The sequence below is a fragment of the Apostichopus japonicus genome, chromosome 20 (assembly GCF_037975245.1).
Source record: "Apostichopus japonicus isolate 1M-3 chromosome 20, ASM3797524v1, whole genome shotgun sequence".
Classification (NCBI taxonomy): domain Eukaryota; kingdom Metazoa; phylum Echinodermata; class Holothuroidea; order Aspidochirotida; family Stichopodidae; genus Apostichopus; species Apostichopus japonicus.
In genome coordinates, this window is record NC_092580.1 from 3030164 (window position 1) to 3044436 (window position 14273).

At 33.5% G+C, this 14273-nt stretch overlaps 1 protein-coding gene across 1 annotated transcript in view; it reads left to right on the forward strand.

Annotated features, from left to right (window-relative positions):
• The first annotated feature begins 4344 nt into the window (after positions 1-4344).
• LOC139961290 (uncharacterized) overlaps positions 4345-14273 on the forward strand; it is a 33825-nt gene continuing 23896 nt past the window's right edge. Inside the window, exons 1-15 of the mRNA XM_071960402.1 lie at positions 4345-4408; positions 4999-5307; positions 6161-6802; positions 8090-8425; positions 8930-9034; positions 9740-9807; positions 10146-10235; positions 10694-10762; positions 10989-11042; positions 11604-11654; positions 12068-12115; positions 12625-12672; positions 13213-13257; positions 13353-13403; positions 13715-13786. Of these exons, the coding sequence (XP_071816503.1) occupies positions 4345-4408; positions 4999-5307; positions 6161-6802; positions 8090-8425; positions 8930-9034; positions 9740-9807; positions 10146-10235; positions 10694-10762; positions 10989-11042; positions 11604-11654; positions 12068-12115; positions 12625-12672; positions 13213-13257; positions 13353-13403; positions 13715-13786 (2052 nt within the window). The remainder of the gene's footprint in view (positions 4409-4998; positions 5308-6160; positions 6803-8089; positions 8426-8929; positions 9035-9739; positions 9808-10145; positions 10236-10693; positions 10763-10988; positions 11043-11603; positions 11655-12067; positions 12116-12624; positions 12673-13212; positions 13258-13352; positions 13404-13714; positions 13787-14273) is intronic.

Sequence of the window (14273 nt, forward strand, 5' to 3'; positions counted from 1 at the left end):
CGATGATCCTTAAATCAGGAACGACTGAAATAAGGGACGATTGAGGAATATATAAAAAAAAAACTTCTAATAGGTCAAGCGTGTTTGTAACAGACATTAACTAAATAATGCAAATGTATCATGATAACGTGTTTGTAACAGCTTTATCGCAATTTTACTTGTGCCTCGTCGTTTTCCTCTTGCAATCAGTTCAAAGTTGATCTTCACCACAATTTATTTGACGTATAGTAAAAAAAATAGTAAAATAGAAAAGTTTATCAAGTAAAACTAAATTATTGTATACTTTTAGAGGAAAAGAAACTAACAATATTGTTGAAAGTCGAATGTGAAATGAACAGTTGTTTTTTCTCACCAACTGCTAAGAGGCTTCGAACAGTAAATGCAACCAGGTTTCCAGTACTCCCTTGACGTCGGCAGCTGACCATTAGTTGTGAAGTATTTTTGCTAAGAAAATGTTGAAATTCTGCTTCCGTTATTCCGAAAAAGGATTGGGTTAGATATTTTTCTCTACCCCTCTTGGAGAGATAAGTAGTATTCAATGTGATGCGCAGTACGTTATCATCATTCTCTTGTGGACCACGATCAGTACACCGTAACCTGTACATCCTTTCCGCTGTTATGTATTTGGATTTTTCTAGGATGTAATCATTCAGGTAAATCTTCAGCTTGCCAACTGCTCGAAGGAAAACAAAATGAAATACCGTGTCAAACGAAATAGTCGCTTGCAGTGTAAAGTCGGTCGCCATCAAACATACATGAACTGAGACTGGAATTATTGTTACCTGAATTGACCAAGAGGTGTTTAAAGAAAATCTACAGAGACGTAAACCATCTCTTTAAGATATCAAAATACAGCGAATACTGGTGCAAATTTTGGTTTTGTCACCATGAAACTTTTAGATTTCAAAGTTGGTTACTTTGTAAGACGTACTGAGACCAATTTGTTCATGTTAACAAATCTCAGTGATAATAACGAAACTTTTGCATCCTGACCTATGGATAAGACGGAAAATGTTCATATAGAAAATTGATATATAAGTAACTAGACTAAATGTTGCTTAGTAGGCAATAAGAAGAACCACGACATAATATAACAATGATATATATAAAAAATGCCCCTTTAAACAGTAAAAGCTTTAAAATTCTCCATTCTTGATGACAATAATTCAGCAAATCCATTCATGAATAAATTTGTGGTTATAATCATACAGTCCAAAATTGATGTAAAACTTTTTACATTTTGGTTTTGGGTGTTCTAGAAAATTCCGATCAATTGCAGACAATGTGATTACAGTTGATATAAAGTTAACCATGTTTACCCTATTTAAGGAAGTAACTGACCTTCGTCAACTAAGTTATAAGTGCTCTGTATGGAATTGCCAACCAGGCATTTATAAACACCTCTGTTGTTATGAGAGAAATCATAAACATGCAGACGCGAATATCCTTCGTGGTCCGCTAAACTTCCGTTAACGTTGCTAAATCCAAATTCACTGGGCAGCAGGGATTCGGCAAGCATTATCCTACCGTTGAATAGCCACACCAGAGAGCTCTTCGACGGTGTGATACAAGGACAGATCATGTTGACTGAATGGCCAGGAAGAATTGATTCTGTTATTATCAACTGAGCTAAACCTGGATTAAAAGCAGGAAAATATGATGTACACTGTACCAAATTTTCTATTTATTTATTCTATTTATGATATTATGTACCAAAAATGTGTTATACATATATCAAATGGGAGAGTAGCTTCTCAAGTCCAAACGAATTGTCACAGATTATATTTTGAAAAGAAGTCATAACGAGTAACGTCAAGAAATAAAGAAGAACAAATTACGCTAATAATATTATTATCAAAAATTACTTACTTGATGTAAAAGTGAAGAAAAATAGTATCCCAAAAAATGTATGTCGACGTCCCATATTGCGTATCTTTGAAGAAATTGGTGCAGGCTATTACAGGAGTCACAGAATATACAATGGTATTCACTATTTTACCTAAAGCTGAAGAGAATGGAAACAGGTACTAAAAGTATTGCCCTTATCCAGTTACATAAACTTAGTTACAGCATAACATGGTGGTTATGACTATAATTTCATGGTACAATGTTCAGGTTGTGTTTCGCAGACGTCTTTATCATATTATTCTCTCTTGTGAATTGATCATCCAATCATTAAGACGGAAATTACAAAGTAACGTCATGTAAGGCAGTATTAGGCAGAATCAACTTAACCCGTTTCAAATCATCTACTATTAAGTTGTTTATCAATTTCTATAGCTTCCTTATTCAATTTGTTACTTATAAACACGTTTAAGATTATTAATAAATTAAGGACCTCGAACCTATTATTGTTGCTGCTTGAAGAACAATAAAGTTACAGTTGTATTTCATTTTCATAATCACGGGGGGTAACCCCCGCTTTCTCCTCTATTTCCATGCAAACTTCAGGTGAAACTATTGCTTTACAGCTTTAATACTCCCATACTGCCATGTGGTTTTATTTTCACGTGTCATTCATAAGCATACTTGTTGAGTCGAGCCACCTTAAAAAAAAAACTCGTAATTGAGGCAAGTCGAAGACAACGCAGCAAGTTAGGAGTTCAATACCAATTTGAATACAATTCAGTCGTCACACAATAAATGATGTACGTGGTTTCACAATCGGCGGTTGTCAAGATCACCAACAAATATTGTCCCGAGTAATATTTTAAAGAGTTATTCCCGTGACAATCAATTTAACACGATTTTTATAGCTTCCATATAAAATTTGTGACTTATAAACACGTTTAAAAATATTTATAAATTAAGGCCCTCGAACCTATTACTGTTTCAGTTTGAATAACAATAAAGTTGCAGTTGTATTTCATTTTCAGAATCACGGGGGGTTATCAATGCAACACGTACCATGAATAGATAAGTACTTCAAACCGAGTTAACTTGTCCATAAATCAAAAGATGGTTGATTAATTGTACCCTTTTTGGGGTATATTTACAGCACAATCGTTGTGGTGATAGCTCATTCAAATGCATTAAACTCAGAATATTTGCTTAGCTGTCAATGTTTCTGTATTTTATAATTTCATCAAATTAAAACCCTTGTTAGAGTTGTTGATTCTGTGCATAAAATGATTTTAATATGATAAAAAGAAACAAACATATTTAGCTCGATTGTAATGATGACATTATTCTCTCGTCTGTTGCCAGAGGCATGTGTCACAGCATAGGATATCACCGGATTGATATAGCCACATATTCGTCATATAAAAACTCTTTACGAGGATTTGGTTCAGACAAATTGTGCAAGTTTGCTGAGAAATCAAGTCCAGCCGCTGTAATTATTTTCTGAAAACGAAATATTAAAGCTATTAAAGTAATCCCTTTAGTTTTTCTAAATTGTTGCATTTTTATGTTATATATCAGCAATAGTGTCATCTCACTTGGCAACTTGTCTCACATTGTAATTTGAACATAACCTGAATGTGGCGTTATTGTCCATTATTATTAACTTCAAAGATTGTTTATCGATTTTAGAACATTATATTAGAAGCTCAAGACTGTAGAAGGTAAACAATGTACTTCGTTTTGTTTCAGTAAGTAAGTTTCAATGCCCTAGTATGGAAACACATAATGAACACTGGTACCGTAGGCTGCACAGAAAATTTACCGTGTATTTTTGTCCTGCGTGGTAAGGTAGTCTCTACATTAGTGATATAGTTGCATAGGTAACTTCAAATACATGACTAAATGGTTTAAGTCAGGCATGTCGAGTTAACAAAGCATTCAATGAAAATTGAAGTCAGCAAGTGACTAGATGTGAAAGATAAGAGCATTGTTGGATACATGACATGAAAAAAACTACACCGGTCAATACGCTGGCCGAGTTCGTCAGAAAACGTTACAGTTACTACAGAACTGTATGTATACATTGATCCAACATTGTTCATATGTCTCAATGATACATCGTGTGTCGTTAGAAACGAAGAACACAATCTTAACCGTTTTGCATTAAATTCGTTGAAGTCCAAAGGTAACACGTATATCGCGATTAGGTTGATAACATTCAAGATATGTTTATTTAGTATGACCTACAGCAAACAACTGTACCCTTAACATAATTCAGTTTCATTTCGTCGACCAGTCCACCATATAACAGAACGGTAACGATTACAACGACAGTGTCTGATAGATGAAACGCTTTTTGTCGAAGGTTGGTATTACCTCCATTTGTTGAAATAATGGAAAAGTAACCTTCAAGTCAGTACCGTTTAACAGTTGTGTATTGTTTATGTGCGCAAACGTTTATTTTCTTTTGGCGATTCGGAGTCAAATCACAAACAGAAGATGGAAATTTTACAACGAATTTATTGGATCTTGTACGTGCTGGTCGTTGGTGTACGAATCTCTGGTAAGACTTCCACTGAGGCTCTTCACTTAAACCGATAATAAAGTTATACTACTGGTCAGTAAAGAACAATTCTATGTTCCAAAAATTTGCATTACACTTCCCTGACGCATGCGTTTGATATTTTCATGATGTAAATGTAATTGATTAAAAACAGAGGACGTTTTTGCTATCTAATTTCCCTCTTCAAGAATAAAAATTGATACAATTTTTTCATAAGATCTTGTGAATATAACAATATGCATTAAAAATTTAGTTAAATCCTGATTCCTGCTTTCAGATGTTCCCATTTTAACCGAAAGATGAATGCCAACGGACTTTTATGGAAGGATATCGCATTTACGATAGGCTATATGTAAACCCTTTTTCGACTGCATTAAAATATTTAATAACATTGTATTAGGCTTTTATGTCCGATTGAAGTAAATTTAATTGTTAGCTTTGACATGAAGTTCATCTTAGATTGTTTGATACTTTGACATATATCTATATTACACTACATTATTATGTACTCCTTTGTTCTCAAGAGGATTTAATAATATTCTCAAAATAAACGTCCTGTTCTTGTGCCTTATTTGTAATTTTTTTCTCAGAATCAAGACTCATTTGTGAAGGTACTTATCGTGTAACCCAGAACGTGAAATCAGTTTTATCTTGCCAATACGAAAGTTCTTTTTACGCTGTTCGCTGGTTTTTTGATGGGAATGACCAATCTTTCTTAAGGATAGATAGACAAAACAACAAATATGGCAGTGGATACGATTCAGGGGAATTTGACATCAAATCAGACGGTTCCATGATCATCAATAACCCTGAATTCAGAAATGAAGGAATTTACACCATATCTGTCCTACACGAAGATGGAAGCAGCACTAAGGCAGACATGGAAGTGAACATCATAGGTAAATTAGATTTGCTTAAATATTTTCAAGTAGGTTTGGTATAAAACATATCATTTTTCCTTTCCTTTATTATTGAGGTAATTTGGGGTATGTTAGAGATATATTGTCTTCTGTATAAATTGATCATGTGTTTCTTAAAATACCGTGTGAGGGTTATATCATGAAATATCGGCTAAATGTTCCTACTATTTTCAAATTATCACTGCCCACGCCAATGTCCCAAAGCCATTAATGTAGTCGTGTAAATGTGATTAATTGAGAAAACAAGACAAGTGTGTTCGTTCCAAAGTTTTGATTTATTAATTCTCAGTTTCAAAATACTTGTTACGAATCGTGGAAAGGGAAGCAACACTTTGCTTTCGTCATTTATACTGCTGCCTACTGAGCCCGGTAATAGTAGTGCGTTGTATCACATTTTTTTGAAATCTGCGACAGCCTGATAGCTATGACTGTGTTCACATGTTCCCCAATTGAGTTACTTTTTGACTGCAAAATGTAACAACAGTTGTCTCATATAAACCAAAAGTGACTACTAAAGAAACAAGTTAGAAATTTCTCCTGCGACAGGAGAAGAGCATTCCATTACAATGGGGTAAGAACTCAGCATTCTCTCACCCTATCCCCTCGCCTCTTTTGGCGCTTATGATGTAAGTGAAGCCAAAGAGGAATCCGTTGTTAAAGCTTGTATCAGTCATCCTATGGTAATATTCAATTAATGAAAATATAATAGTGGAGAAAATGGGTGGTAAAATACTGGCATCAAACTGTAAATATAAGTTACGAAAGTAATCGTGACAGGGTTTTCCCTTTATGGAATAAATATTGAACAAAATCTCACTATCTCTTAAAACAGTGCCGTTGGAAACAATCAGCGTTGAAGACTGTAGGACATCTTCATCTTCACAGTGTGTGCAGGATGGGAAGGAAGGCACACATGTTTTAATATGTGTGGCACGAGACGCTCGTCCCAAAATTGATTTAACATGGCTCTCTCTAGGCCCAACAGGGATGAAAGAGACCCAGCCAGATGAGACAAGAGAAGACAGCAATAATAATTTGCATACAACCATTTCTACTCTGACTTACGACGCAAAGAAAAGTGTTTTGCAGCTTTTTACTTGTGTGGCTACTGGATTTGCTGTTATTGAAAACAATAACAGTTCAGTTCTAGTAACAAGTGACACTGAGGATATTAATGTGACCTATGAAAACAAGTTTGTAGAAATTGGGACATCATTTATGCTAAACTGTCCATCAAAGTCGCACAAACTTGCCCAAATCGAAGCTACTTTTCTTAATGGAACTAAACAAATGATTACAGAAGCGTCATTAAGCCATTTGGATGGGAGATGTGTCAAATATGACATTTGTCGCAGAACGGATAGCGGACAAGTTGAAATAACCGTTAGAAAATATGATCAGGAAGGATCATATGTATGTACTTCTACAAACGGCGAGGTAACTAGTATAACTAGGACTAAAATCAGTGTTACAAGTAAGTGCAATTGCGTTCCAATTTTGTTTGATGGAAGAAATTGTTATTGCAAATAATAAATCACTACTTCCTTATTATCATATATCACAACAACCTTAAATAAAATGACACTATGCCTTATTGACGTTAAATGAAATGTATATGTTCACGTTTACTTCGTTGGTTTGATTCATTAGTTCATGTTACATACTTATCATTGGCAATTAAAACAACAGAAAATAATAAAAGTAAAACGGACGAGTAATACAGGAGTTGAAGAACAAAGCATCCACAATATACCTTACACCTACAGACTCCACCCCTCACCCCTACTATCCCTTCCACCAGCAACCCCACCCATCCCCTGTAAAGCACAGTACATAACAGTGTGCTCACCCAATATAAAATAAATTTCAAAACTAGAAAGTTACACATATGAATACCTACCCATATGGATGAACTATCTACAAAGACTTCGTTGAAAAACTTAAACCAGCACGTATTGTACCAGGTGGCGAATTCCGTAAGTTAGTGGCATGAGGCAGTTGAATGCTGAGATCATTCATTACATGCTCAAATTTACAAAGATATTCTGAAACAGTATGGATCTCATGTTTTGAATCACAGTTATTCGATTCCCTTGTGACAATATATCGGTATTGGAAACTATGCATCGCATATCATGCATCTTGAGCTTCCGAACGAACTTACTTACGAACAATATATAAGTCAAAACGGTTTTATTGTATTGTTATATGTCGAATATACAGATTTTCGGTTTCATATGTTGTTGGTGATGTTAGGTTTTACAATCAAGTTATTTTTATCCGTGTAAATGGAAATGCCACAAAGTCTAACCCTGGTTGAGAGAGAGAGCCAATGCTGACTCACCTAATTGAGTTTGAGATGTGAAAACCCACTGTTATGTTCTGGGTTCTATTTAAAAGTTGTGCAGTGTTTTATCCCTTATTTTCTTATTTGTTTTAACACTGTATAATTTTTATAATACCTTCTTACAAATAGCGTTAGGTTAGTGCACTGTTTGGTTTGGTCTTTGTTAATAAATTACACTAACTGGACATCTGGAGTTAACTGATCTTCATTGGCTAGCCGTCCCAAATATCCGTACCCACACGGGTGTCCAACATTAAAAGAAAGTACATTTTGATGAAAATATATTCCAGCTAATATTAAGCATCTTAGACGGTTTTCATTATACTGAGTGACAGCCATACTTGTATTACTTTTCAATTTTTTTGGCTGCGTTTTTCATTACTCCTTTTTTAAATTTCATTCCTCTTGTGTCAGTTTCCCCAAGGAATAAGTCTGTTGCGATCGATGGATGTGAAAATGAAGAGGTCTGTTCGATACAATCCGCTTTGTCTGGAAGGATAACATGCTCGATTGAAGGATATAGACCTCCAATGCCACTTACTTGGGTTCAACTTGATAAACCCAGCTATACTTTAGTGTCGAATGTGGAAAGTCGCACCGTCCTTAACAATAAAACCGGGACAAGCACGTTTCATGTAACTGCGGATTACAAATTCGAGAACTGCAGTGATCAGGCGGAACTCGCGTGTGTTGCTAATGCATCTATATATCAACAGAGCGAGTTCTCCTCGACTGTATCGTTAAGCGCAGGTGCAGTAATTGCATATATATATATATATATATATATATATATATATATATATATATATATATATATATATATATATATATATATATATGTATATATATATATATATATATATATATATATGTATATATATATATATATATATATATATATATATATATATATATATATATATATATATATATATATATATATATATATATATATATATATATATATATATATATATATATATATATAAAGCATCTTAGACGATTTTTCATCATACTGAGTAGCAGCTAAAGTTGTATTACTTTTCAACAGGTTCGACTGCATTTTTAATTACTTCTTTCCTACATTTCATTCCTCTTATGTCAGTTAATATATACCGCAACGAGAATTATATCATTATGAATCATTATTTCTGCTAAGTTTATGTAAACATACTTAACGTCTTCTTTATATATTAAAAGAGTACTGGGACCACAATTTATTAAGTTTATGTTATTTCTGCCGGTTACTTTCAGAATGCTCTACAAATCCACCAAATGCACCTGCCATTGTCATCCCTTTGGTTATTGTGATCATCGGTGTTTTTGTTATTCTCATCGTGGTAATAAAATACAAAAGAGGTATGTTTCACAACACATGTTATCGGCGTCTGAAGGATTTTGTGATATTAAATGAGACAATAACCTAACCGTCGTACTTGCTTATATACTTTTTATGGAGAACAAAACACTTACATTTTAAGAAATTCTTGTTTTGTTTCGTTACGTCTGGGAGCAATCAATTTGTAAATATGTGATGTCATAGTTGCATTAGATCTGAGACCTTTCTCGTTCTCTGTTTTGGTACTTATTGCAGGGTAGCCAATGTTGAACTTAAATATAATGCCATCATTAGGGTAATCAATAGGTCATATTTTACATTCGGTATTGCAAAACCCATCTTTATCATGGGAGATAAATATTTTAACCAGGAACAACGTAAATTATTGAAGCACACATATGTGGATCATGCAGTGTTTACACTTGACCACGTCTCCAGCCTTGTTTGTAAAGAATCACTAACTCCGAGATATCTCTAAAATTGAATAATAACTAACTTAGCTGTTTTGGACCAATGATGATGGTTGGGTTTGTGTCTCATATAATATTTTGTTATCATAATAATTTGGCATCTCAAACAAGTTTGTGTGATTCGAAGCACCATAAATTTTAAAGGTATGATCTGCGAGGGTTATGTCAGATGCCATTTGAGTTATTTTGGTTTCAATTTCAACTCGATTTTTTCTCTATAGTTCTATGCCTTTACACTTATTTTCTTCACATGAGATGATATCAGAAAACTTTGGCCACCACATAAACAAGCTGAAGAAGATGAGGAAGCGACAATGGAATACGTTAGTTATTTGTACATTTCAATCCTTATGCATCACCTTGGCAGTGTTTAATCTAACAATAGCTCTTATGTTCACACAAAGATAACCTTAGTACAGAGCAAAAGCTAGGTTTCTCATGTAGTGAAAATAAAAATTTCACACCAGTTTCAGGCAATAGGTGATCCTTATCTAACTACTCGATTGCATAATTACCTTAAGCAGTGATAGAGTGAAAAGAGTGACTTTGATTGAAGAAACTTACCTTTAGTTCGCTAATTTGTAGCTCAATGTACATATAATAGCATAAACTTGTAGGTGTTTACAATCTCTTTAAATTATAACATTGTTTCAATCTGCAGAAAAAGGTTTCAATAAAATCTGAGATGGTAGAGAATACAAGTGGTGAAACTTCGTCACTCATCGAAGGTCATCAAAAAACAGAGGCAGTTGTACGTAAGACGTTCCTTGGAATGATTACATTGTTTAAACTAAAAACAAAACCAGTGCATTTTAATAATCTTTACGTTATTAAAGTATATCCTTTATTCTAAGATAAGAATGCTTTGACCAGATAAATTACTTGTTCTATTATTATTTCACCTTTAACGAGAGTTATCCAAGTATATACACGATCTAATAGTTACGATGTTACTATTTCGATGTCACTATCTACAGTATTGCCTTGCTCTGTTTCTATCTACCTTCGAAAAAACAGGATGCCATAGCTAGTGTGCCTGTTACCCGGTTTGATCAAGACCACAGACAACATTAATAGTCTATTTCAACTTCCACAATATTCATGGAAAGTTTTTCGTTTTCCAAGATTCACTGTATCTACCACAGTAAAAACAAACATAATGTTGCATAACCGAAGGATGTTCAATATTTCTTCTAATACTTTTAACAGACTAAGGATGTCATAAATGGCTTTAAGAAAATACTGAAAACATTTCACAAAGACGTCAAGCAACTTAAGGTATGTAAATATTATTCACATTTACTAGTCTGGGGGAATCAACTGTGTATTTAAGCAAATGAGAATGAACTGATACATTCTACTGGCCAAATCGTGAAGGTTGTGCGCTGAGTTTACTATTTCTTTGAAAAAATGTTATAAGGGGAATGTTATTTTTTGTCAAATGACAACTGCAAAATTAAGTCATATCGCACTGATAAATTCCAAAATTTCATTCTATTTGTAGGTAGAGTCTAGTTCATTTCAGAAACTACTTGAAAATTTCGAAAAGGAACATAACGTAAGTTATTCTTTTAGCTCATCAAACCTCCCTAAACATAATCACCCCAAATGTATCCATTTTGTTTATCCGTTGATGTTATTAGCAAAACACTGTTATATTCACTAACTGTGTAGGGACTTTGAATGTTTGGGGTAATATTTCCATCCTTTTATGACCTCTTTTGTAATTAAATGTGATCCCAAAACACGAAGATATTCATGAATAAAACAATTAACATACATGCGTACATACATTTGATGTGACAGGTAGCTAACATCATGTTCGACCATCCAATCTCTGCTGTAGTGTCTTGTTCTATGTGTGTTTATGGTACTACTTAAATGTGGCATGGTTTGTATACTTAACTATTTTGTTTTTTTATTATGTACTATGCATTTGAATAGCGACATATTCTTCACGCTTTTCTAACGACAAATACAATAATCATTTTTTTTTCGGATAGAAAATTCCATCCAACAACTCATGCTACAGCAAGGCTTGCGCTCTAACACACTGCTATCATGACAAGTATCGTGATTGTTATAAAAATAATTACTTTTATTTGCATAACTTTTACAGGTGGATATGACAACGAAATTGCACCATATTGTTCGCAAATTACAGAAAAAGGTATTTGTCGTTCTAATTGATTATTTTTAGATGCCCATAAGTTAAAAATTTAATATGTTTTCCAATGAAAATACATTATGTTTCCAGTCATGGAGAATAATATATTTTCGAGATGGTTGTTTTACTAACCCATTGGACTGACACCTCCTTGTGATGTTAATTAATTGATATTTTAGAAAGAATAATTATTTTAAAGTTGTTTGCTAGATACATTCCTGATGAATTATCTTTCAAAAAAATTAACTTACATGTAGGAATATACATTTCAAAGTACATTTGTCATCCATAAGCGATCAACATTGTTCACGTATACAAATAAAATAATTATAATAGGTTATATTTAATAGCATCGGAAGTCGAAGAGGTAAAACGGAAATAATGATAAATTAATTCTTGATTATCTTTCCTTGAAGGAAGCCTTACATGTAGCATTATATTTGGCTGAATGTTCAACAACATGGGTGAGTAAACTTAAACAAGTAAGTTTGTGAAACATTGATCGTTTTCCCCTTTGGTTGTGCGACTCACATTAAACCAACAATTCCATCCATTCAGTCACTCTCAAACCGCTTCCATTCCCAATACCAATCTCTCCCTTAAAATCCACTGTACACCAAATTAAACTGCCAAATGTCCTAAGGGGCTTTCGATTTGATTATTTTAATGAATGACATGAAGTTCTTGTGATTAAGCTATATACAAAATAGGACATTAACCAACTTGAAAAGATTAAATATCTACAAAAATGAGACTATTTGATGCCAATTGTTATATATAACTTCATTTATTCTATGTAAGCATCTGTCTGCAAATTGGTTCATCAGCTAGCAAAGCTATAAAATTCCAAGCATCTTTGAAAGCACATTATCTTACAATTACCAATGTCTGCTTAAATTCCTCTACTTTAAATGTAATGTAAAATATGATTATGACAAACACATTACATTTTCTTTAACTTGCGCCATTGTAGACTGACGAATACGTTAAAATCATTTGTGGGCTTCTGAAAACTAAAAAGGTACGTATTACAATTTAGTATTCCAGTTTATTTCTATGAACATTTATTGGAAGGTGTATACTTTTACATGAAACCGCAAGGTGTAGTAAAGTATAATTGTACTAGGTTCTTCCAACCTTCGAAATACAAGTGATGCAAACTGGTGCTTGAGAATATGCCAACACAGTTTTGTTAAGGGGTTGAACAAACTTTTCCTGTTCTAGGTAAAATTTGGAAGGAAACAATTTAATTGTAGGTCTCATACATCCTTGATGATGTTATATAACAAGTGCAATGTAAAGTAGGTAAACTTCGCAGTCGGTAAAGGTGAAATCTTTTACATTGTGTATAATTTGAGAAGGAATAAAACCCTTGGTATATCAGTAGTTATAGACCGCGTACCTTGATGTTTTTCTGTAATAAGGTAACTTCTACGGTCATAAAAGGTTTCATTAATTTTATATGTGTATGGACGTGATTGGTTGATGCATTCGTTGTAGGTTCAGTACTTACTATTTCTTGAGAACATTTAATCATTGTGAATTTTTACACAAATTACAGATAAAAACCGACCAAATGATCCGTATTTTAAAGAACAGCGGAACGGTAAGTCTATTAGAAGTTATCCCTTGGACAGCAAAATCAAATTTACAAGACAAGTCTGAAATTAATACCGACTTATTCGATTTACTTTTTCTTAGTATTCAGAGAAGGTACCTGATGTTCTTCTGCAACTTTTTGAGGAGAAAGCCGTAAGTATTTACTCTTCTCTAGAATAACTGTAATTGTCAATCTTAGTAAACAGACGTTTATAAACGCCGGGCGATATGACAAGTCCAGGTTGATCTACAAGGAAAGAAAGAATATTTTGTATGTTCCGTTCAATGCAATGTTAACAAATTATTTATCTCGCACAACACAAATTAATCACAGTTCAACATGTGTCGCGTGTTTGTCGCGTTCAGTTGTATTTTGTTTTATCCTGACAGCGCAAGTAAAACAAAAATGGTGGTATACAATGATTCCAATTAATTGTTGTCTTCTTATTATACAACACCATTAGATCAACAAAAATGACATGCTAAAATGTACTGACAGAAAAGCTGGTGACAGCAAAGTTGGTGGCGATGATAAGGTAAGAAAAAATGGCAGATGTCCAGATTATGCTAGATTTATGTGTCATGTCAAACGGCATTTGATAGAGAATTGCTGTTGTGAAAATGAAAGTTAAAATACTTTCAACTGTACATACATTGCTGTAAAGTGCCATATTTATAGCCTTTTTAGAACTGATGATGTAGTAAGTTACGTTAGGCATCCATGTCGTATCTGAAACGAATTTGTGTGCTTGTGTGTGCTTAGCATTATGACATAGCCAGAGAATTTATGCTTAGTATTCCAATGAAATTGTCATTAAATTACTATGTACTGTTTTCAACGTAACAATATTGAAGTTGGGGCAAAATGAAATATATTTATATGGACTATACTTCTGAGCCTCCGTCAATTAAACGATCAAATTATAAGAGACAGAATGGAATCAATCTGTTCTAATCAAGTTTAACAACACTTAATGAATCTGCTCCATTTTCTTAAATCCAATCGGATATTTTCCACTGTCA